At 39.6% G+C, this 26,098-nt stretch overlaps 1 protein-coding gene across 1 annotated transcript in view; it reads right to left on the reverse strand.

Annotated features, from left to right (window-relative positions):
- Nucleotides 1-1,106: 1,106 nt before the first annotated feature.
- LOC148019956 (Putative methyltransferase family protein) overlaps nt 1,107-26,098 on the reverse strand; it is an 81,335-nt gene continuing 56,343 nt past the window's right edge. Inside the window, exons 6-8 of the mRNA XM_087700176.1 lie at nt 8,348-8,449; nt 8,123-8,234; nt 1,107-1,462 (exon numbers count right to left, since the gene is read on the reverse strand). Of these exons, the coding sequence (XP_087556302.1) occupies nt 1,333-1,462; nt 8,123-8,234; nt 8,348-8,449 (344 nt within the window). The 3' untranslated portion in view covers nt 1,107-1,332. The remainder of the gene's footprint in view (nt 1,463-8,122; nt 8,235-8,347; nt 8,450-26,098) is intronic.

Here is a 26,098-nt window from a genome sequence, read left to right on the forward strand (position 1 = left end):
ATATCCATTTTCTAATATAACCATTGGTTTTTCAACTTCAAAATGTTTGAATACCTACTACATTATAAGAAAAGCTAAAAACTCTTGACGACCATCTCTAACAAACCTCAACATTGCGAAAGACGAAGAAAATGGAGATGTTCTTATCATAAGATTCATAGGATATAATATACCATCAATTATAAATTGATATTCTTTTTACGCTCTAATCTTATAGCTTTCAATGCACTCAATGTGTTATGAAACACCTTGTTTCTTTGGTGAACAAGTGCATACTTAAGATATGGACATTTATGATTACCTGTACTTGTAATCAAGTTTTCAAGAAGTGGTCGAAGCTTACAATTAAATGTGGCTTATAGTCCCCCAAAACAAAAATTTATAAACAAATTCAGAATGTTTCGAGTCATTAAAGCCTAAAGAAAAGTTTCCAAGCCACAACAAGACGCTGAAGGTGACAAGTGCATGCAACACCTTCAAAGTTCGTCATTTTTCATGAATGATAGACTACAAAAGGTACAAAAGGATAGACATTCCTTGAGATTGCAATTTTTTTCAATAATGTTTTTTGTAAATTGTGTTACACTTTCTCTCTTCCGTATTTCTTACATGGCCAAAAAAGCAACCTTCAATCTCCCCTAATGTATGTCTCAAAATTATCATAGTATGTAGAAATCCAAGATGTGACTCTTGGGTCATAGGTTCAATATTTAGCCTTGTGAGAAGGCATTGAAATTGAATGGGAAACATTGAGATTTGACGAGACTATGACTAACATGGCTTGTAGACTAGCTAATAAAGGCAATTGATCAATCACAATGCACACACATATAGAGAGGAGCTAGTGTAGCAAGTGCAAAAGAAAGTATTGCTACTTTAAATTTCATTCAACCAAAACTATTTTTTTAAAAGGATGATACTATTTTTTTAAAAGGATGAAACACTGTATTCTATAAGAAAAACAAGCCAAGCTATAAACTATATAAATGTTAGTGCTCATTAAATTATGCAAACAATAACTTTGTTAAATACACCTAGCATCATGAATTAAAATAAATAAAGCCCATGATTACATACACACAAAAAGGGAACCTATTTCAAATTCATTAAAATCCTTTGTGATTTGTGATTTGTGATTTGTGATTTGAATCTCCATGAAGACTTAATTAATTATCAAACGAATATGTATCTTTCTTTTCTTTTCTTTTTTCCACTTCTACCACATTTTAAGGATCCCATGATGTAACTTGGCTTTTAATAGATCTACTATTAAAACAATCCATACAAGCAATTTGGTAAACTTATTAGCGGATGTCTAGATAAGCTCAAAGGCTAGCATTTAAGCTTTGCCTCAAAAATAACACCTTCAAACACACCGTTAGATACTTTACTTCTTGTGCCTTCAATTTCATGGATCTCAAGGTTGTGACTCCTTGCTTCTTTGAAAACAACATCATCCACACTACCCAAAAAAAAAAACATAAGATTAAATTGAGATCCAAAAGTATCACATAGTCAAAAAATTGACAATTAAATTAAATGTATACTATGTGCATGCGTGTGTGCATTTGTGCATGTGTATGTGTATGTGCCCACGTGTATGTGTGCATGTCATTATATTTACTCCCAAAAGGTGTATGAAGTCCTTAACATTTTAAGCATTCATGTGCACATATTCACTAGAAAATCCACTATTCTTGCACTTTGAGCAAAAGCAACCTTGGACTATTACATTGGCACATTTATGTACTAAGAATGTAGTCCTTATTGTGGCTTTTATTCAATGGTCTATGTAATATTTTAAACTTATTGCTAAACTAGCCAAGACCTACATGGCACTCTACAAGACTAGAACACACTGATTGGAGTTTGTTTTAACAATCTCTAATTGAAATTGAACTTTATATGACTCATCAATTCACATAACACAATATTAAGATTATCAAGGATATGGTCCACATGTATAGATAAGCTCTTACTTTTTCTCTAACATGTAGAAGCTTTGTGCTTAGGATGCATAATAACCCTATTTGGAGAAAGATCATGGAACTAATAATGCATTGGAGCCTAATTTATGCCACATGTTACAATATATAAAAGCCTACTTGCACCACCTTAAATTCATAAGCGTGCCAATCAATAATAGCCTTCAACTAGGATGAAAGCTTTTGAGAATATTGAAGAGCAATTTTTCTTTTTCACAACCACCATGGTGAGCTTTGCAAGTGAGGAAGCTCTTGCAAAATGAAAAATCGCAACCAACAAGTGTAACAAATGTGGCATAGACTGTGAAGATATCACCTCCATTCGAGCTCTATCATAATTCACTATCACTACGTCATCGAGCTACACAACTCAAAGCACACATTTTCTCATGTGAATTTAGGTAAATGCTTTTGGATTCTTGCTAAATTACATTCTCGTCAACCATACTTCTCAAATTCTTTGCATGGACTAGATTTTGGGACCTATGGACAATGTGGATAGCATACAACTAGGCTCTTTTTGTGTCTTCAACTTTTCAACCTTTCTTAATTCTGTAGTTTAGATATTAATCACTATATGATTATGCTCGACTTCACAATATTGATCGTTCCAAGTATCCCAAAAAAGTGTATTTTGTACTTTTGTGAGGGGGTTATTTTGGTTGTGCATGTGTATGCATACGTACACATATACACGTGTATGTGTGTATTGGAGGGGAGTGGAAATATCGCACTATATTGTCTTTAGAGAGCCTTTCATTAGCATGCATACTTTTTTCTAAAGATCACCACATAAGTGTATCTTTCGCTCTCTCTTGATGAGATAAACCGAAAATAATATTTGCTCTTTCATCAATATTCCTATTGTGTTATGTTGAATATCTAATAACCCCTCCTACACCTTGATATAATCGTTTCCTACCATTCTATGCGAGTATGAGACTACCACCAATGTTAATGCGAATAATTTACAAATTGGTTACTATGATGCTACTTGATCAAATGAAAAGTTTTATAAATACTAGTATGCAACCTACTCAATATGGGCTTGTGCCCAAAAGGCAAATTGATTATAATATTCCCAATGCATGCAAAGATTGTACTCCTATAAATAGACATTGAAAAGGCATTACTCTATAAACTCGAATTACATTTCCTTCACACTAGTTCGATCACACATTAAATATTTTTCTAGCTTTCTACTAATAGCAAAGTGTCACTGATAACTATATGGGTTTTTGTCCACCATAGCAAGCTACAGTAAGCTACTAGTGGGGGAATGTGTAACTTATGGCATAATGTGGCTCCTACCATGAGGACTTGTCGCTCTTCCCCACAATGTGTTATACCTCAATCGCCTAAATTCAATCTTTCAAAGGATCACAACTTGCCTTGATTCAAGACACCCATGAGCTCAACACCATATGTGAGCACTAGAAAGATACAAGATTTGAAAAAAGTCAATCTCATCCACACAAACTTGGAGGTGAGAAGTGCATGTGTGCATATAGTGCATTATGTCGAGCCCCAATCCTCTCCATTATCTTATCAATGAAGAGGTGCTCATCTACTACCACTCCAAGGTACTTGTACTCATTGACACATTATTCGATATTCTCCCTACGTACCTTGAATTGACATGCCTTGAAGAATGCCTCTTCATCATCATTATCAAAGAATATGGTAACTTTCAAATTTCATTTCCCATGAGGACATTGAGTCGGCTATTCTATCAAGGCTTTGTTGGAGTCTTCTGTGCTACTTGCCAAGAGAATGACATGGTCTGCAAAAAGCAATGCTTGAAGCTTCTCTCCATGGCATGGAATATCACATCCTAGGTCCTCCATGGCATCATCATATGCATCTCAAGATTGTGCAATCCACCCATAAAGAGCTTGTTACAAGCAGAGAACCTTCTCTTCATGATCTAGAATCAAACATTCAAGCGGCTAAGCCACATAGACTTCCTAATCCAAATAGCCATTCATGATCTTTTTGCAAGCAAAAAATCTCTCTTCACGACCTAGAATAAAAACATCCAAGTAGCTAGGCCATATAAGCTTCCTCATCCAAATAGTAATTTACGAGCTTTTTGCAAGCAAAGAACCTTTTCTTCATGACCTGGAATAAATATATTCATGTAGTTGGGCCACATAGACTTTCTAATCCAAATAGTCATTCTGGACGATACTCTTATGATCCATCTTATAAATTTGCCAACCATGATAACCAACCAAAGCAAGCAAGAGATAGAAACATATAAAGTACATTGCACAACAAGGATCCCCTCATAATTCCTACCATATTTTCAACAAACCCTTTGCATCACAAGATAAACTTTGAGCTTAGTACCAAAAATCCACTCCATACTAATGACTTTCATGTGACACAAATCATCCATCAATGTTCAAGTCCCTTATGGTCAATGCTTTTAAGGGTCTTTCTTCATGGCAATATACCAATTTAAGATGTTCAAGGGCCTTCCACCAACTTTTAAACTCAAAACGCAATACATAAGCCATTGTAAAGTCAGATGTAAATGAGACGACAGATGCAAGCCTAACAGAGCATTTAAGACCATCTAGGATATAATTTGATGAAAGAATTCCCAAATAATGCATGCATGGTCTATTAGTATCAATGAGGTAACACATCCAAAGGAGATGGCCTAGGAATATATGACTTTGCAAGAACTTACAAGCCAAAAGTAGATTTGGCTCAAACAATACAACATAATTCAAACAAGCTTTTGCTTTAGAAGGATATCTACAAAGATGAGTGGCTCACTTTAGGCACAACCTTTTCTCCTTATCAAATGGTATATGTATCACAAGGATATGAAATTTTAATGCTTTGCTTAGCATTTAAATAAGAGTTAATCAAATATACAAAGGTTACTTATACATGTGAGGTAGAAGTTAATTATTTCATCACATGAAATTGTAGTACTTTGCTTAAGCTTTGATTAAAAGTCAATCAAATGTGCAAAGATGACTTGTACATGTGAGATGCAAGTTAATTATCCTATCACATGAACCCCAAGATATGAGTTGGTACCAATGATAAAAGTTGTAATAAGTTATATCTGATAAGTAATACTCGGTATCAGATTTGGACCTAGATTAATTTATTAGCCACTAATGTCAATAACATCATTAGAGACCAAGTATTATTCAATTAATTGATGACGATCTAAGGGTCAATAATTACTAAAGGATACTTCGGAGACAAATTAGCCTAATCAACTTAATTATTGGCTAGTAAAACTTTTTCCTTGGAAACTGAAATAATTAGCCACTGATGTCACTAAGAGACTGAGTATTATTCAATTAATTAATGACGATCTAACTGTCAATAATTACTCAAGGATACTTCGAAGACAAATTAGCCTAAACAACTCAATTATTGGCTAGTAAAGCTTTTTTCTTGGACATTGAAATAATTTTCAAAACTAATTTAATAAGATAGATAATGCTAAAAAATGAAATAAGACTACCACTTGGCAAACTTACCCATGCAAGGGAAAAAAACGTTTTGGAGGCTTGAGAGAGAGAGAGAGAGAAGATTACCATTGTTGTTGTGATAGTTAACATACCATTCCCAACCAACAAGACACCCTCTAAGAGCTAGTAACATGCCCAAAACAGAGCATAATAGTGGATAAACGATGAGAATTGTTTTAACCAAGCAACACTATAATCGAGGTGTTCCATTAGTGAAGGTCAACATCCATGTTTGTTTAACCAGTCCAACATCAGATTTCAATGTTTTCTTGCAATGAAACTTTGAAATTTCTCTTCAACATTCTCTCTCATTCTCCAACTCTCTTAAGTTATCTTGGAAAAATCCGACCATTTGCGTCATTAGAGATACAAATTTTGGTTAATCTTTTCTATAAACCCTAATTTACAGTAAAAATTAAAATTTAATTAGTTACCTATAGATACCTGCTCAAAATTGAAAACTTGCATTGAATTTTAACAGTTGAAATTAAAAATTTTCATTAAATTTTCAAAAGACCAACTAACTAATTTCATGTGGGGCTAAATTTGTCTCGCAAAGAGCAATGTGAAGGCCAATTTCCTAAGCAAACCAAGGGGCAAATTGGTTTAAAGGCTAACTAATCATTAATGATAACACGTAGCACTTGTATTAGCAAAGGAGACTTATGAATCTTAATTATACTTCATCTTATTGCAATAAAATATAAAAAAATACTGAAATCTACACCAGTTTTAAGATTGATAGATTGTCCATTGTAATAAAATATAAAGAAATATTGAAAGAGAGACCAATTTTAGAACCAACAAAATCTCCATCGTCTAAGACTTAAGAGATAAAGTGTGCATTTCAATTTACATGAATTAATTATGCTATAATTAATGTTAAATTAGGCTACTACCACCCTATCCAAGAAGGAAGGTGATTTCAATTTACATTTGCACATAACAATTAAACATACGAAGGAGAAAAATAGTAAGAGAAATACCATGAAATGTCTCAAAGGAATCCTTTTAAGAGAGTGTTACGAGCATCAGTTAAAAACATGTAGGAAAGTATGAACCACTTCTAGTCACATACACTCAAAAAGCTCAATTGCAAATAACATGAAACATGTCATATTCACTATTTTTTATTCCTACCCTTAACCACTCCATCTTAAGGTGAGTTCGATCAAGGTCAATGAAACCACCCTTTCTTTTCAGATTATAGGGTGGTAAATAACTTAATTAAGTACTAATTAGAGTAAGCATAAAATTCAAATAAACGAAAAATACAAACGTTATCACTTGCTCTTAGATATTAGACACTAGATTCATGCTGAAACAAGTACCCCCTTAGGGCATTTCTATAACTTGTATTCTTAAAGGTAAGTACATTGGGACCTAGCTAGATCTCCTTCAATCTTCAATATAGTCGTGGGATACCCTAACTCTAATTATACATGACATGCAGACAGTAGGAAGTCCACCTCTCGCTATATCTTCACCTTTGCTGGAGGTGTTGTTTCTTGAATGTCTAGGGTGCAAAAATGCACGGCCCTATCTACTATAGAGGCAAAGTATATTGCAACTACTAAGGCTTGCAAGGAGGCTCTTTGGTTAGGCCGTCTGGTGGTAGACCTTGGTATTACTAATATGGTCCCTACACTACATTCAGATTCTATGAGTGCTATTCAATTGGCCAAGAATCTGGTCTTCCATGTGAAGACAAAGCACAATGAGGTACATTACCACTTTATTCAAGAGGTTGTTGAGGGCAAGCCCATTGAGCTTATCAAGATCTCAATTGACCAAAATCCTGCAGATCTGCTCACTAAAAGCCTCTCTGTGGAGCGCTTTGCCTTCCTTAGGAAGTCAATGGATGTTGGATGAGATGACGTATTTTCTCATCCTGTTGTTATTATGTACATTTGTACTTTCACTTTTTTCTTGTTCTCTCCTCACTAGGGACACATTCGTCTTTAAGTGGAAGGTTGTTGGAGGTAAAGGCGCGTGGGCTTAGCCACCCCCATTGACAGTATCCGCATACCCGTACACCTGTACACTACACGTGGTGGGTGCCCATCACTGTCACTTCATTCTTTATTCTTTCAGTGACATTTGAATAAAGGAAAGGCCAGTGACTACTTGTGATTGTTGGGGTTCCCACATCTTGTGTGTCTCTCTGTCTTGCTCTTGCTCCTTCCACCATAGCTCTTGCTTTCTCTTTGTGCTTCCACTTCAGGGATCACTCCCTTCAACTCATGTCTTAGCACCAATAGTAACACCCTGGATCTCATTCGATAGATAACCTTGCCTCTAGCTAAAATCCTACTAGTCATAAGGAAAAACCTTGGAACACTTCTCTTAGAAAAACATCACCAGTCCTAGCTCCTAAGTACTTCAGAATCCTGCCTGTCTTATAGCACAAAATCGGTTCCTTCGGTCCTCACTGTGGCTTGCACAAGTGTCATTGCATCTTCATTAGCTCATTTCCAATTGACTTAAAATGCTCCACACCATAAGTGATCATTTATACAATAGCATGTTAAAGAATTTTTTAAAAATAGTTCAGCAAAACACAAAGGATACATTAGTCAACCATCCAGATTACGAGTCAACTACTCCAAATTTACATCTTGGTAAAATCCATACCTCTTTGCTCGTGATATATAAGCCAAAAGGAACTTGTTTGTGGCTTTTTGCTTCTCCAGCAGCAAATATTCAACAGTCTCAAACAAGAATTTTATACTGTTCTGCTGGTAACCTGTTGATGGTTAAGGACAAGCTTTAACTACTGCATCTGGTTTCTGGAAATTTCATATGTACCTCAAACTAGTAATTAAAAACAGGCACTAAGAATCAATTTGAGATGGATACAAATGTCAGCTCCAAGGATTAGGTCAAAGCCATCAGAATTATTTTTTAAAATATTGCCCAGTTGTTCTTTATTTCCCCATTCAAGCTTTTCACAAGTTATACCTGTAATAGCAAGCACAGAGAAAAATATCAGAAGATACATATCCATTAGTGACTTGAATCCTTCCTCTAATATTTTCTAAAAGGATCTGCTCAACTTCCCTGATGTCATTTAGTAGATAGTTGAAATGCCAACCCTTAAAATAAAAAATAACCATCTGCCCTTTAAACTCTGCACTAATAGCCCTCAGCTTCTGTGCAGACAAACCAAACAAAAATTTTTGTGCTTGTCCGATGGGAAGATACCACAAGCTTCTGACTACCCAGATTTTGCCAACATTCTCCCCAGTAGTTTGGAACTTCTTGAGCTGCTGTCAGATCGCTCAGAAGAAAACTGAAAGGCTCAATAGCTGGGCTGGAGCAAAAGAAGCAGCAAAAAGCCCTACAGTAATGCTGAAGCAAAATGAGGTATAAAGGAAGAAACCAAGATGAAGTATAAATCAACCAGGGCTGACATCACAGAGTATGCAGGACAGGAATTGCTTCCCAAAGTATAAAGGAAGAGATCTTACTTCAGCGTATATAGAATGGAACTATGTACCTCATCTAAGATCCCAGCCATCACTGCCTAGTCTCTTCTGCAAACCACCTGGCCTTGGACGGTCCAGATATACCACCTTGCGAGGCTGCAAATGGTCTTCCAATTCTTGTACGACAGCCCGAGGGCCTTACAACGTATTTGTTGGGGAAGGCCTTCAAACCAACCACAGCTATGACAAAGGTGGTATCACTACATCAAGATGAAAGGTAGAGAGACGTTGTATCCCAAAACTGAGTATGAGATACTATAAGCCCTTTTAGATGTTGGAGAGGATCAGCAATGTTGCTTATAGGCTGAAATTACCTCCACACTAGCGGATACGCAATGCCTCTCATGTGACCTTGTTAAGGCCTTTTCATGGTACGTGTTGAGGATGTATCTACTGAAATTCAGCCAAGGGTTGAGGAGCTGGATGAGATTTTGGTAGCTGAGCAGATTTTGGCACATAAAGAGAGAAAGATCAAAGGCAAAGTTTCTAGAAGGTATTTGGTAAAGTTTCAGAACTATTCAGCAATGAATGCTAAGTGGACGGAAGAGGATGACTTAGTATACCATCCTCGATTGTTGTAGCTTTACCTCAAGGCTTTTCAATTAAAACGGACTTTGGATCGGAGTCGAAGCATGTAGGGTTGAAGGCCTAACCACAAGGGTCTAGGACAGAAGGGATGCAGAGAGTAGGGAGAGAAAGAATAAAAAGAAAGACAATTTATGAATTACTAGAGCCCAAACATACTACTTGAAGCAAATTAGAGCCTTTTGATTGATATCTTATATAGCAAGTCAAGACCGATGTATGCACTACAAGTAACCGTACAAACCCTCATGCTGAGACGATTGTCAAAAGATGACGTACCAGCGAGACAGTAGGGTTTGCGATGAGGAACACGGAGTGAACTCGGTAAACATGGAGAAGAGAAGAGAACAAAGAAGAAACTCTAATCAATGGAATGATAAAGTTCTGAATCATGGAGTGAATGTGATACAAGGAAACAAGGATGTTGTAGCACGAGAAAGATGATGAAGATAGCTACGAACCACGAACCGCAATGTCCTCCTGAAGGGGTGTGAGGATAGTAGAGAGGTTGGAGAGAAGAGCTGACGGACTGAATGAATCAGCCGTGAGGAATGAATGAGAGAGTGGCCTCTAAATAGGCACAGTCAATCTAGGATGGCGCCCCTTTTTGGGACTGCAAACCCTAAACGCAAAACGCAAAAAAGCAAACTGCGGGTGAAGAGTCAAGGGTTTCTGAACACCCCCTCTCACGCCAAAAAAGGGGAACAACAGAAGAGTGAGGTGGAGATGCAATGCTACATGCTAAAGAATGTTCATGCAATAGGTGCCACTTGGACAGTGTCCCTCCTGGGAAAATTATTCACTTGCCCAAGTGTCCCTAGTACAAAGATGATGAAAACATGCAATGCATAGGAGGAATGTCAGACTTTGTGTGGTGCCGAGAACCATCAAGATATGCCTGTACTCAATCTCGAGAGTTGGCTCCATGCTGACAGAGGGACGAAGAAGATCCACCCTATAATCTAAGAATACCACCTAAAAGGAAACCTTTGAAGATAGTTAGGAGATTGGATGAACTATAGAACCCGAAACTCAACCTCAGGAGAGAAGCCACTAGCTCCGTGACTCCATGCTAGAAGGAATTAGAAGGCCTAGTCACCAAGTCACAGCCGAAGACCCAAGGGCCCCGATCTAGGTAGATCCTCTAGATACTAGGTATGAGTAGAGGAAATGACTACTCAAAGGAGAGCCACTCCTCGAAAGGTGGTGGTGTGTGAAGAACTTCATGGCAAATAGGATCCCTCTCTGAATTTGAAGGAGTAGAAGTGGGAGTCCCCCTCTGAAGCCGATGAAAGAAAATCCCCCTCTAAATCCCAGTCTGAGAGAGAAAGGAAATCCAACCACTCATGGCTCACGGATTGAAAGCATCTGATGACAAAGGAAGTGCCACCGGTCGTGCTGAAGAAGGTAGCTAGGGCTTGGAAGAAGAAGCCGGAAAGCACCCAAAAGTGGCCTCTCGAACTTGAGTGGAAGAGGGTGGGAAAGAAGGAGGCTCAAGATGAGCCAAGGGTGGGGAACAATCACAAGCTCTTAGAAGAGTGGATTGTGGAGGAGATGTGGGCCGTGGAAGCCACTGTACTCGGAAGTGGATGGGGCAAACCTCCGTGCTTTGGGGTGGTCTCCAGGAGGGCTTATCGCCTTGTAAGGTCTTAGAGTCTCTGTGTGCTCGAAAGGACTTAGTGCGCGTCGGGTGCGGCTTATTGCCTTGAGCATAATACTTTGATAGCCAATGGAGAACAATCTTTGTGGCCTTAAAAGAAAAGGTGGCACAAGGAGTGCCTAGTGGGAGACGCATATACTCCGGTGGGATGGGGAGCAAAGGTCAATGTCAACAATCTTCCGTGGAATGACCGTTCGTGCCGCAGTAGCACCACCCAGTAGAAGGACAACTATGGTATCAACACCGATGCTCTTATAAGAGTTTCTTGAGCTATCATGAATGTTGGATTTTGCAAGAGCAACACAAATTATCTCATGATGTCTCACACGACATCATCCTAGGAGTTCTTAGTTCCCAATCTCTTGTATCAAAAGAACTATGACAAGTTGAGGGTTTCAAGCTCTTTGTCACTATTTAGTATCCATAGGTTGCTAGCAAGAGTTGAGGATTAGTACTACCCTCTTGAAGGTGCATCTTGGTCGTGCCACATAGCAAATAGCAATTGAAGATGGCTGCTTCTCAACTATTGGAGAACATACCATCTTGGAAACAACTAGCAATCCAATGTCTTCATCTCAACTAGACCCAACAGAAAATTTATGTACCTTTTGGTTTGTATGACATTTTCTCTTTGTTGCTCCTAATACGCAAGAACAAGCTATAAGTGACATGGAGATCTAGACCAATACCAATATGTAAGTTTCAACATAGAAGGCTCTAGAACTAGAACTCAAACAAGTATACTTATTGTTTCTCAAAGTTAACCTTCTGTTTCATATCAGCAAGCTTTTGGTGCTTTTGAATTCTCAACTCCCACCACACCACCCTTATCTAGCTTGCATTCAAGTTCTATTCCATCTCCTTCCAGCAGTTTACATTTAGATCCTTCATCTCTAGCTTCTTTTTATTTCCCTATGACTAAGTTGGATTATTTTCTAAGTTTTAAAACATCTTGCCCTTCTACCTCTCAAGTGAGTGCCACTTTGCCTTTCAATGATTCACTATTGCAAATGCCACATGTGCACCCTATACCTCCCATCTACCCACAATTGCTTAGGACTCTACCTGTTGGTGCTCCTATGTTGGCTCTTACACTCTATACATCAATCCCCAGCCACAAAAAACAAGGGTACCCATCCCATTCTTACGATGTGCAGCTCTCTCACTCTCCAAGTACTCAAACAGTTCACATATCCTTGTCTAGTCCTCAACTGTTCTCCACACCCCTACACTATCTCGTACTTGGCACTCACACTACACTTAGCGATGGCCAAGAATGCCAGTGATAAGGCTCATCTCGATCCCATCTTCACGACTGGTCAAAACTTATGCAACAAGTGCTTCAATCTCAAGGCCTTTGCAAACTGGTCATTCAATTAGAGCCTATCCTCGATCCTTGACTTGCCCACCTTGATAAAGTCCAATGGAAGGCTTGTGATGATGTACCTAATGTCGAGCCAATGCAAAGGCTTTTAACCGAGTTCCATTTTCAAGTATAGCATTTCTATCACATTCTTGGACATCTAGGATGCACCTACCAGTATTGAGTCATTTAGTCACTCGATGACCCAAGGTTATGACCAACGTTCTGGGCACCCATCTTGGATGTCCAAGGATGTAATAATTACCCCCTTGCATCAAATCATTAGACATACCATTCACCGATATGCAATCACATACTACACCCGATGCATCAAACTTGACCACGACCTTCAAGAATCCTCCATTTAGGAAGGAGATGATCTAAAAGTCAAGTTAGCTAGATATAGCCGTTTAGACGTCTACCTTACAACCACTACTCATCCAAGTTGGGCAACAACCACAAGCAACAATCAAGTTACTCTATTTCTAAACAAGTTGCTACCAATCAATTTCAATTTTATGCACCAAGTTATCTCCTTGCCCACCTTGCCAACCTTTATGAATTTGAGTATTAGCTCTTGCATTGTGCTACACACATTTGCATGACCATGTGCATAAAAAGACTACCTTCCCCACCTCTATCATACAGCTCTAATATCCACCTCTTCCAAGGCACAATGAAGGGGTGGCAAGAACTCTAAGGATCAAGAGGCAAGTACTAAAAAGAACGACTCCCTTCCTCAAACAACACCCAACCTTCTAGACTTGCCAAGCAAAACATTTCGAAAAAGAATAGATGTCCTCAATGCCAATGCCTTAGCCATGTGACAAAAAATCATCATTCTAAGACCCAACCCTCCCAATCCTTCTCAAATCTCCAACACACCCATGGGTGGCCAAGCTACTACGCCTTGTATTAGCCCAGAGGGGATCTTGATCTCCCATCTTATCTACACCTCCCATTGCCCACATGACCCAAAGATAGGTGGCGTATGGCTAGCCCCTCAATCAACACATTCCACAATGCTTGTAACTAGTCTACCAGACCTCATATGAACTTAAGTTCCCCAAGCCGTCTAGTCAACCTTAAAGATGTTGAGCTAAGAAATGCATCACATGCTGATTAGCCTCTTAAACAACCCCAAAGTATACTTATTTAATGAAAAATGCAAAAATGGTGCACGGTTTGAGAGAGTTTATGTGAACCCTAATTTAGGAGGACCCATCCAAATCTATAAATAGATAGGCTGCCCCCATCTAGTCTTCATCCTTTTGTGCACGTTTCTAACTCTACCATGCAGATTTCAACCATCAACCACCTACCGTCTGTTGTCCCCAACCATCACCGACTACAACCCATCACCATCCAACCCTAGGCGGCCTGTTTCCAACCATCGCATTGCTGTTTCAAGGTCTCTATCTGCTACATCACCATAGCACTTGATCAGCATGCGTTTTCAGCATCTCGTGCCAAGCGACAAGCTCTTGCTCTCTCTCCCACCAGACAACTATTACAGTCATAGTTGCACTCGTACGTAGTACGAACTAGTTCGTACTATACGGTTCGTACCATACCGTACCGTACAAATTCGTACCAAAAAACAAGCACTTTCTTTTTGTTTTTTTTTTTGCATAGTTGTTGTTGTTGGTGGTGGTTCGGGTTGTTGACTATTGTTGTGGTGGTGGTGGTGATTTTGTAGCCTTGATCGATCAACCAAGAAAGGGGATGGAAGCTTGATTAGACTCCTCATACATATTTTGTTATGATTTATCCCAAAGCCAAAGGCCATACATAAGGTGTTCAAGCAATTCCAAACGTTTCTAATTGATGTCCCATCATTTTTCACAATATATTAGTGTAATCAATAAATAAATTCAGCACCATTTGAGAATCATCAAGTAGCTTAATCCTATTGATTTTACCTTTGTTCACAGCTCATTTTGCACCACCCAACCCAAAGCATTAGTACACATTGCTAATAAAACTACGCCAGAGGATAGCTTGGCCTAATGTACCTTCTGAGAGTACACGAATTAGTGAATGTACCATCGGTAGCTACTTTAGCCTTAGCAATGCCAAACAAAACCATAACAAAATTCATAAATCTTTTACCAAAACCTTTGGTGGTTTGTTTGGTAACTGTTGGTCTCACAGGTCATTTTGGCCTCTTGTAGACATTAATAAAGCATCTCATGTCATTTCATCTCTCTCTCTCTCTCTCTCTCTCTCTCTCTCTCTCTCTCTCTCTCTCTCTCAAGCATACATGTCTCTTATTTGTATGATCATTCATGTATGATGTATCCACTTCTATGTATGTACTTGTAAGTTGTAGCGCATGTTGCGCATGCGGCATATGCCATAGAGGTTTTGGCGTGTTACCCTCAAGTATTCATCTTATATACTCCAATAGCATTGCTATTTAGACATTAAACATCTATTCTATCATCTTAGTTCAAAATAATAATGTTAAATTTTTTTTCGTACTAATATCGTACCGTACCTTATAAAATCTTAAGGTACCATTTAGTACTGTATTTTATCATACCGTACTTTTTGTATCTGAAAACTATGATTGCAGTACCTGCGTTTTTACTGTCCAGCATGCGACCTACATCAGCAAACACCTCTCTTGTTGTCATCTGACAGTTCCCTACCTCGAGTAATTAGTTTTCAGTCTTCTCTGGTAATACACTACTACATTTACCAAATTTTAACCTTCAACTAGTGTGTAGTGACCAACGTACTGCCCTTCATTATTCAACACTCTCTCATCTCCAACTGGCAATTACAATACTTGGGAATTGTCTCCAGTGAAGATCACTCTCTAACACTACTGCTCTGCCCCTTGGGCACTCTATACAGTCTTCATTCATTTACAGTTTTCATTCACTTTAGAGTTGTGTTCTTTCTCTCTCCTTCTGCTTGTGTTTGATTCCGTGTTTGAGTTTTGAGTTTTGCTTTTAGGGATCGAGTTTTGCATATCTTTGCCTGTATCGTTGTATTTATGTCGTGGTCATACACTCTGTGTTTCCTCAATGCAAACCCTAGCAACTACTCCACAATTTTCTTCACATGGTATCAGAGCTAGTGCTCTTGTAAAGAGTATCCTATGGATAATGTGGAGAATTGGTTTTGTGCAAGACACACAAAAGACTAATAACCAAATCACAATGTCTCAGACACCTTCTTCTCGGAACCCCATGATGTCTCAATGTTAGATTTTTAAAACCCCTTTGAGTTGTATAAATCAAAACCCTCTCGTGTTTCTCCTTTTGATGTGCAAGATCTAAATGATTTTTTGTATGTACTCTTCAATAGAGAGGGCTCTTGAAGCACACATCCTGTAGTGACTGGGAGGCACAAAGATCGAGGCAATCAGTGTTTGTTAACAGCAACGAGACAGAGAGTGAGACAGGGCAGAGTGGAGAGTGTGAACGATTTGTGGGTATAATGACGACTGTACCACTTTAGATTTTTAGATAGATATATATATGAAAGTATAAGTGCTAAGGATTTGTTCACACTCGAGAACATTTAAAGGCACGAGGGCCTTTATTTTCAACAATCTCCCACCTAAAGGCAATGTGCCTTAACAAGAGAAAAGAATTAGCTAAGTCTACGTATGTACAAAGCTGAAATACATATATCTATCTAACTCCCATCATCTATCAGCAATGAGCAAACCGCTCTGCTGAAAGACCCTTCGTGAGAAGGTCTGCAGGATTATCGTCTGTATGCACTTTGACAAGCTCAATGCTCTTGCTGTCAAGTACATCTCTAATGAAGTGGTACTTCACCTGTATGTACTTCGTCTTTGCATGAAAGATGGGATTCCGTGCTAGCATGATAGCACTCTGACTATCACAATGGAGAACAGGTAACTCTATAATGCCAAGCTCTCCCACAAGACATGAAAGCCATAAAGCCTCCTTGCATACCTCAATGGCAGTCACATACTCTGCCTCTGTAGTAGACAATGCAACACAATTTTGTAGCCTAGAGATCCAGGAGATTGCTCCTCCTGTGAAGGTAAACACATATCCAGAAGTGGACTTTCTGCAATCCGCATGACCAGCATAGTTTGCATCCGTAAAGCCAACGACAAATGCATTCTGCTTTCCAAAGCGGATGCACAACTCCTTTGTGCCTTAGACTTATTTCATAATACCTTTCACTACTTCCCAATACTTTTTACCAGGGTTTGCCATATATCTGCTAACCACACCCACTACAAAGGCAATGTCAAGACGTATAGCAACCATAGCATACATCAAACTGCCAACAACTGAAACATATGGTATCTTGGCCATTTCAGCCTTCCCATCATCAGATGTAGGGTTGTCCTCTACACTGAGTTTCACATATGCAGGCAATGGAATCCCAATTGTTTTCTCCTCCTCCATATTGAAACACTGCGAAATCTTAGAGATATACTCCTGCTGAGATAGATAGAGTAATCCTTTTGACCTATCTCTGAGTATTCGCATGCCAAGAATGTGATTTCCATCACCAAGATCCTTCATGTCAAAGCTGCCATGAAGACTTTCCTTCAGTGAGTCGAAGGCATGAGTATCCCTGCCAGCAATCAGCATATCATCAACATACAAAACCACACGGACCGGCGACGAGGACCAGCCGCCACGAACGTGGCACGTGAGACCAAGCGACGACGGGCAAAGATCAACGTCCCTTTTTTTTGGAAATATCTTTTTTTTTTCATCGGCCGTTCACATGCAAAGGTATAAGGCAAAATTTTCCCCAAGAAAATTGAGGCTTTTCTTGGATTTGGGGACTTTATTGCAAAAGTGGACAATCTGACTCAAAAATTGCAAAATCAGTGCGCATTCACCCGTGAAATTTTGGGGCTTTTCACATTTCAGTGAAATTTCTTCAATTTCAGTGAAATTTGTGCACACTGGACCCAAGAAATTTGGGGCTTTTGCAGAATTTCATCATTTTGTGCAAGAATTGCCCGTATATGCACTCAGATACTTGAATTGATGCAATTTTGAACAAATTATTCTTAAAAATTTTGGAGCTTTTGACCCAATTTGTCAAATTTGTGCTCGGGAATGCTTTTGGAGCAAAAACTGCAGTGGAATTTTGGGGATTTCACATGTAACTGGTGGCTTGGTCTCTAATTGTGTTAGAAATTGCTTGAGGAGTGCAACAAACGACATTTTTTATTACTGAAAATTCATTAGCAGATCTGAAAATTTCTGCAATCTTGGGATTTTCATTGCTGGTTGGTACTCTTGTGCATTGTGGTCACTGGTGTCATATTTGGGCTTGCCTTTGGTGACTAGTTAGTCAATTTGGGACTGCAAATTATGGTTGGAAACAATGACAATAGTAATCTTTTGCACATCAAGAAGCTTGAGGAGGCCCATAATTTTGCAATCTGGCAAAAACAATGCTATAATGTCTTGGTGCAAAAGAAACATCTAAAGCCCATCAAAACAAAGGGAATCAAACCAGCAAACATGGAACAAGATGAGTGGGATGACTTGGACGAGCTTGCTCGCTCTACCATCGAGCTCTCAGTGTCAGACAACTTGCTCTTCAACATTGAGAAGCTGAATTCAGCATATGCAATGTGGCAAAGGCTTAAAGAATTGACTGCTCAAAAAAGTGTAGTCACCAAGGTTTATTGGCTGAAAAAACTGATGAACTTTCACATGAAAGAGGATACAGCCATATTTGTACATTTGAATGAGTTTAACTCAATTTTCAGTCAACTAATTGCTTTGGATTTTCATATTGATGAAGAGTTCGACTCTGATGTGGAGAGTTCTTTGCAAAATAACTCAATAGGCAAAATAACTCAGCAAACAAGTCTTCAAATGCATCTAGAATGAAAGTGCTCTCTCGTTTGGGTTATTTACTGTGTTTCAGGTATACTGATTTTGAACAATGTGATCATTGCATCTATGGTAAACATGCTCAAACATCACACAAAAAATCTCTTTCGCTAAAGTCTTCACCCTTAGAGTTAATACACTCAGATGTATGTCAAATGCCAAGGTTATCTTTACGGGGAAAGAAGTATTTTATTACCTTTGTTGATGATGCCACGCGCAAAGTTTGGGTTTATCCAATCCATCACAAAGACGAGGCCTTTGATAAATTTAAAGAATTCCTGGCACTTGCTGAAAATCAAACCAACAAGACATTAAAATGCCTTCGCTCTAACAATGGTGGGGAATATGTATCAAAATCCTCTCAAGACTTTTCTGAAAGCAAAGGGATTAAGTGAGAACTTACTGCTCCTCATAATCCGCCCCAAAATGGTGTTGCAAAGCGTATGCTCTCACATGCTACTTTACCCCATGGTTTTTGGGCAGAGGCTGTTATGACAGTCGTACACTTGATTAATTGGTCACCAAACAGGTCTTTTGGGGGGGGGGGATTCCCCAAGAAGCGTGGTCCGGCAAGCCTCCTTCATATGCACACCTGAAAGTGTTTGGCTGCGAGGCATTTGTGCACGTATGTAAGGAAGAATGCAGCAAACTTGAGCCAAAGTCCTGTAAATGTATTTTCCTAGGATATGGTGATGAAGGTGAAATGGGATATAGATTATGGGATCTCGAGAAAAGAAAAGTAGTACGCAGCAATGATGTTATCTTCCAGGAAGATCGCATGCATAAACAGCCTGAAAGAACAGAGGAAGTCAAAAGGGTTGTATTTAGGGAGGATATACCAATAGGACAGAAAAGAATGTTCGTTAGACAGCAGTAAATACCAGCTGAAAATGTCCCTGAAAATGCAGGGAATGATGCTGTAAATGATCAGCAAGATCTTGCCCATGATGTCCCAAAAATTCAGTAAGAACATGTGCACCCAGAACAACCTGAACCAATTATACATCAAGCTGTACCTACAGAACAGAAAGTTGTTAATGCAGATTTACAGGCTGAACAACCAACAAATATTGACCACTGGGTCCCTAGGTCGACCAAAGTGCAAAAACAGCCAAGTAGATTTGTTCCTGGAGTAAACTATGTGGCTAATTATATCATGTTAACAGATTGTGGTGAACCATCGTGCTTCCGGGAAGCAATGAACAGACAAGATAGTAAGAAATGGCAAAGAGCGATGCTATCAAAGATGGAATCTCTCATGAAGAATGGCACTTGGGATTTGGTACTTTTGCCAAAAGGACAAAAAGTGTTACTTTGCAAATGGATTTACAAAATGAAAGTCACTTCTAGTTCTTTGCCCAAGTACAAGGCACGTTTGGTTGCTAAAGGATACAAGCAAGAACATGGAATTGATTTTGATGAAATCTTTTCTCCTGTAGTCAAAATGAATACTTCACGAACCATCTTGGGCTTGGTTGCATCTGAGGACATGAAACTCATAGAGATGGATGTAAAAACCGCCTTCTTACATGGTGATCTACATGAGAAAATCTATATGCAACAGCCTGACGGTTTTGTTGCAAAGGTTAAAGAGCACATGGTATGTAAACTCAACAAAAGTCTATGGGTTGAAGTAAGCACCACACGAATGGTATCACAAATTCGATACATTTATGCAATCTCAGGGATTCTCAAGTTGATCACTATTTATATACCAACCAGATAGTAGATGGCAGCCTTGTTCTCTTGGTATTGTATGTGGATGACATGCTAATTGCAAGCAAGGATGTTCATGCCTTGGACTCCTTGAAGCAAAGTCTACACAATAGCTTTGATATGAAAGATCTCAATGAGGCAAATCACATTCTTGGCATGCGTACACTAAGAGATAGATCAAAGAGTCTTCCTTATCTGTCACAGCAAGAGTATATTACCAAAGTTATGCAACGTTTCAATATGGAGGGGGGGAAAACTATCAGTGTACCATTGCCTCCATATGTGAAACTTAGTGCATATGGCATCCCTACATCAGATGATGGGAAGGCTGAAATGGCCAAGATACCCTATGCTTCAGCTATTGGTAGCTTGATATATGCTATGGTTGCTACACGACTTGACATTGCATTTGCGGTGGGAGTGGTTAGCAGATACATGGCATATCCTGGCAAAAAGCATTGGGAAGTAGTAAAGAGTATCATGAGATACCTTAAGAGCACAAAGGATTTGTGTATCTGCTTTGGTAAGCAAAAGTCATCTATTGTTGATTTCACGGATGCAAACTATGCTGGCCATCCTGATTGCAGGAAATCTACTTCATGATATGTGTTTATGTTCACAGGAGGAGCAATCTCTTGGATATCTAGGCTGCAAAAGTGTGTTGCATTGTATACTGTAGAGGCAGAATATGTGGCTGCCATAGAGGCCTGCAAAGAGGCTTCATGGCTCTCACGATTGGTGAGAGAGCTTGGGATTACACAGATTCCTATCCTCTCTTTCATGCAAAGACAAAGCACATACACGTGAAGTATCACTTCATCAAGGATGTACTTGACAGTAAAGGCATTGAGCTTGTCAAGGTACATAGAGATGATAGACCTCACGAAAGGTCTCCCAGCCAAGCGGTTTGCTCATTGTCGCCAGATGATGGGGATTGGATAGTATATGTGTCTTTCAACTTTGTATATACATAGACTTAGCTGATTCTTTTCTCTACCTTCAAATACGTTGCCTTTAGGTGGGAGGTTGTTGGAAATAAAGGGTCACTGTGCCTTTAATTATGTTTGGGTGTGAATGCACCCTTAAATTTTGTACTTAATATATATTCAAAACCTAAAATGTTGTACACAAGTCATTGTACCGAAGATCAAGTGTCATGCTCACTCTCTCACACTCTACTGCTCTCAACTCTTCTCATCTGCACTCTCAGCTCAGCTCCACTCATGACAGACTCATTATCTACAATGGAACCATCAAGGAAGGGCTGAAAGTTTGTCTCTCTAGCCCAATAAGGATTGGTGGATTCTTGCAATACTAGTAGTGTGTCACATTGAGATGCTTTTGATGCAAAGCTAATGATGCAAAGTAAAGCTAAATGAGTGTGCAGTGAAAGAAGAAAGAAGAGGCCTAAAGAGATAGTTAAGTCTTAGTCGAAAAGACAAGTAGCCTATCGGCCCAACTTGATTAGCCTAAGGAGGTAAGAGATGAGTAGTTGGACTAGTCGAATGATAAACTAGCTTAACTTAGCCCAGAGAACCTAGGTCCTAGATGAAGCCTCATGGACTGGGTACACAATTGAAGCTCCTTTTGTGAAGAAAACTGTGGAATAGTTGCTAGTGCTTGCACTGTAAAAAACAATGATACAGACACAAATATGCAAAACTCAAACCCTAAAAATAAAACTCCAAACTCAAACACAAAAACAAACACAAGTAGAAGGAGAGAGAAAGAACGCTACTCTGAAGTGAATAAAAACTGTAAATGAATGAAGAGTATACAAAGTGCCCAAGGTCAAAGTCAATGTGTCAGAGAGTGACATCCATTGGTAATGGATCCCAAGTACTATAACCACCAGTCGGAGATGAGAGAGTGTTGAATAATAAAGAACAATAGGTTGGTCACCAAAACACAGCAATCGGAGGCTGAAATTTGGTAAATGCAACAGTGTATCACCAGAGAAAGCATGAAACTAATTATCCAAGGTAGGGAACTATCGGGTGACAACATGAGAGTTGTTTGCTAATGTAGGCGGCCCGTTGGATAGCAAAAATGCAAGCACTGCAACAATCACTTGGTGGGAGAGCTAGCAACAACCTATCGCTTGGCACGAGATGTTGAAAACACAAGCTGATCAGGTGCTATGATGTCGCAATAGATGGAGACCTCCAAACAACAAGGTGATGATTGGAAACAATCTACCTAGGATTGGATGGTGATGGGCTGCAGTCGGTGATGACTAGACAACAAATGGTAGGTGGTTGATGATTAAAATCTGCATGGTAGAGTGAGAAACTTGTACAAAAGGATGAAGACTGAATGGGGGCAACCCATCTGCTGCATGAGCATGCCCTTAATGCATTGCATAGTATTGTGTTTTGTAATTGGGAACTTGATATATAAGAACCTGCATTCTTTCCGAGTGGAATGCATTGCGTAGCATGTTTCCTTTTAACCTCATCAAGTGGATAATCATGGGCTTCCTTGTTCATCCCTAGATCTCGAGTAGCTACCCCATTCTTTGGAGGATATCCTCTTTACTGGCAACCTTGATAGTGGTCTTGCACCATGGTTTCACTTTTGTATGCACTGATGAGCCAAGTCCCACATCAAAACTAAACTAAACTAAAACTTAAACCCCATAGGTCTACTCCACCTTCGCCATCATGATAGGTCCTTTAACAAGCCTTTGTGACAGCCTTGGTTTGATGTCTTGATTTCATTGGGTCAGACCACATTAGAGGAGTCAAAAGAAGATATCCATTTTTGGTAGGCCCTCAGGTAGCACTCTTTGGGGTCCAGCAGAGAAGCTGCTTCTAACTCATTTTTGGGTCCAAGCAGGGGTGTTAAGCTACCTTGGACTTGTACCACTTTCAATGGGCACTTTTCTTCAGCTCTTGTACAGCTGAAAAATAATTCTCAATTAAATTTTAAAGGATTTCTAGAATTTTGGTAGAACAACTAGCTTCGAAAATTCTATGAAAGGGAAGCATGGCCATTGCCACAGCCACAACTACTGTGCACTCTTTGAAAACTCTATGAAAGAGAATCATAGACATTGCCACAGCCATGATTATTGTGTACTCTAGTCTTACCATTTTTCCCCCCCTTGCTGTCCATGGTGCCGTACAGCCTGTTTCCCTGCCATATTGCTACATGCCATGTTGTTGAGCAAGGAAAATTAAAGGCCTTAACGACAGTTAAACTATCATGCAATTCAGCCTACTTTAACTCCACAAAAGGATTATACATTTTATTGGTGGTAGGAAAAATGTCCGAAAATCTCCTACAAAAGGACACGTTTTGGTATTCCCCAATCTCTCTCTCTCTCTCTCTCTCTCTCTCTCTCTCTCTCTCTCTCTCTCTCTCTCTGTGTGTGTGTGTGTGTGTGTGTGTGTGTGTGGACTGGATTGGCGTGACGCTGGTGTGACGGAGACTGATGTGACGGAGGCTAACGAGACTAGCGTGACGCTGGCATAACGGGATGGATGCTGACGTGACGCGCATGACGGGACGGATGCGGACGAGACAGGCGTGATGCTGGCATACGTGTCCGACGTGCCTAGCGTATCGAGGACGTATCTGGCATGTCGAGGACGCTTGTACTGACTATTGACAAACGTGATGTGAGGACCTGACGTGACGTACCTGGCGTGACGTCAGACCTCTTTGGCGTGAGGCAAACTTGTCATGAGCAGGAATACCTGGCGTGAGGCAAACCTATCGTTAGCAGTATAGTGTTGCAGAGATGTACTGAATGCATCAACGCAGGCATACTGTATGAAGTAATGTACTGACAGCAAGGTACTGACACAAACCCAGATGCCAATGTACTGAGGTTGCAAACGTAATCAGATTGATATGACACGAATGTACTCAAAATGACATGAATGCAGACCTGGGCGAATGTACTGATTCACTAGCTTGTGGACCAGGCAATGATGCATTGACTTTGATTTTGATCATGTCCTAGAGTATGCAGTAATGCATTGACTGGGGCTACAATCTGTATTTCTGCAATGACTATAAACAGTGTAAAGGCATTTGGCCTCGCAAAAGATTACTAGGCTTACAAAAATTTAGTGAGGGGTCAGGGAAACCCTGGAAATTTGCAGGAATCACAGAAATTGCTCTGATTTGACAGTACAAAGTACAAGTTGAGTGGCTTTGCACACAGTGAGTGAGAGATGGATAATATAGACAAATGCAAGCATCAAACCATGGAAAATGAATATCTGGGAGACGAATCTAATCAAGAACTAACACAACCATCCATGGAACCAATGTTCAACACCCCTTCTAAGAACACACGGTACAAGACGTATGGCCGTAGAGTCACCCGTCTCCCCAGCATCTGACAGGCATGAAAAGACCTCACACACTATGAATGAAAAGAAATACGAAGAAATTCATCTCATGATTCACTCTGAACTACGAATTATGAGACAAGAATTGGAGAAAGAAATACGAGAGCAGATCAAAGCCGAACCGATGGTAAATCAGAGGGCAGAAATGCAAGACACACACATAAAGATTAAGAATGACTTACATGCACAAATGCTGTCCGAAATGCACACGCTGAAAACTGAAATGCTAAATGTTGTAGATGCCTACAAATCTGAAATCTTAGAACTGAGGGAAGAATTGAATACATTTAAGAAAAAAGAAATGAACGTGCAAGAAGAATTACAAAAAGAGAAAGAGGCTTTGAAGGCATGTGAAAGGGAGGTTCACTCGTGGGCAGAAGTGGCAAAGACAACACAGAAGCAGATAGAAGCAGCCAGCCCATGGATTGAGGCAGTAAAAAAGAATAAGGAAACATCAGTGAACAAAACTAAAGTAATGAATGCTACCTTGGAAGAAGAGGCTACGAGACGGGCTAGGGTTTTACATGTACGAGTAGTAGGATGGGAGGAGATGAGCAGCCCGTAGGAAGATGCTAAGATACTTGCTGACAAAATTGGGGCTTCTAACGTACTTATCGTCAATGCTTGGAGAGTGGGGAAAGAGGACTCTAAGTCCAAGGCTCTAATTCTTTGGCTTGGAGACATAGAGAAAAAAAAGGCCTTCCTCTCCAAGAGGAGAACCCTCAAGGGTGAGATTATTTGGATGAGGACGTTACCCCAACACAAATACCACATCGCAGAGAACAAATGCCCAAGGTACTGGAGGCTCGCAAAGAGAAAAAGTGGGTTGTTTATAGGGATGGACGAGTCATCATCACTAACAAAAGGACTTCATGACAGTACGAGGCCTATGGGACACTTCGGATGTCAATATGAAATTGTAGTGGAGCCCTACACTTGGATACTAGTTACTTTGAAGATAGCTTCCGAAACATAGATATAGCAATGTACACAGAAACACACCAATGTAAAGGCAGTCAACTACCAAACGTGCGGGGATACAGGTGGGAAAGTGCATTTCGTCAAGCAGCTAGAAAACAAGAAAGCACTAGGGGTTCTAGAGGTATGGCCATACTATACCGGGAAGACCTCAAAGGGATAGTGCAAGTAATGAAAAGACATGATGATGCACGATATTTATGGATTAGGATACATGCAGGAAGACCACAGGATATATTCATCACAATATGCTACTTTCCTCCTGCAAATTCTACCTATGCCACACAAGATGGATCTCCCTTTGATGTACTTTATGAGGATATCATGAGATATACTAGCATTGGGGACATATTATTAGTAGGAGATTTCAATGCACACACCGGAGATAGACAGAGTGACTTTTATATGCATGATAATGCCATGTTCAAAGAGATAGACATAGATGAAATATGCCTACGCAGGAGAGCCCAGGATAAAGAAGTGAGTACCTATGGAACACACCTATTGACTTTGGGAAGTGCACATAGACTAGCCATCTTTAATGGTCTGCCACAATGGCCAAGATCTAACAATTTGACATGTTGGAATCACAAAG

This window comes from Lygodium microphyllum, chromosome 19, assembly GCF_053477565.2.
Source record: "Lygodium microphyllum isolate KBCC chromosome 19, Lygodium_microphyllum_v1.1.10, whole genome shotgun sequence".
Classification (NCBI taxonomy): domain Eukaryota; kingdom Viridiplantae; phylum Streptophyta; class Polypodiopsida; order Schizaeales; family Lygodiaceae; genus Lygodium; species Lygodium microphyllum.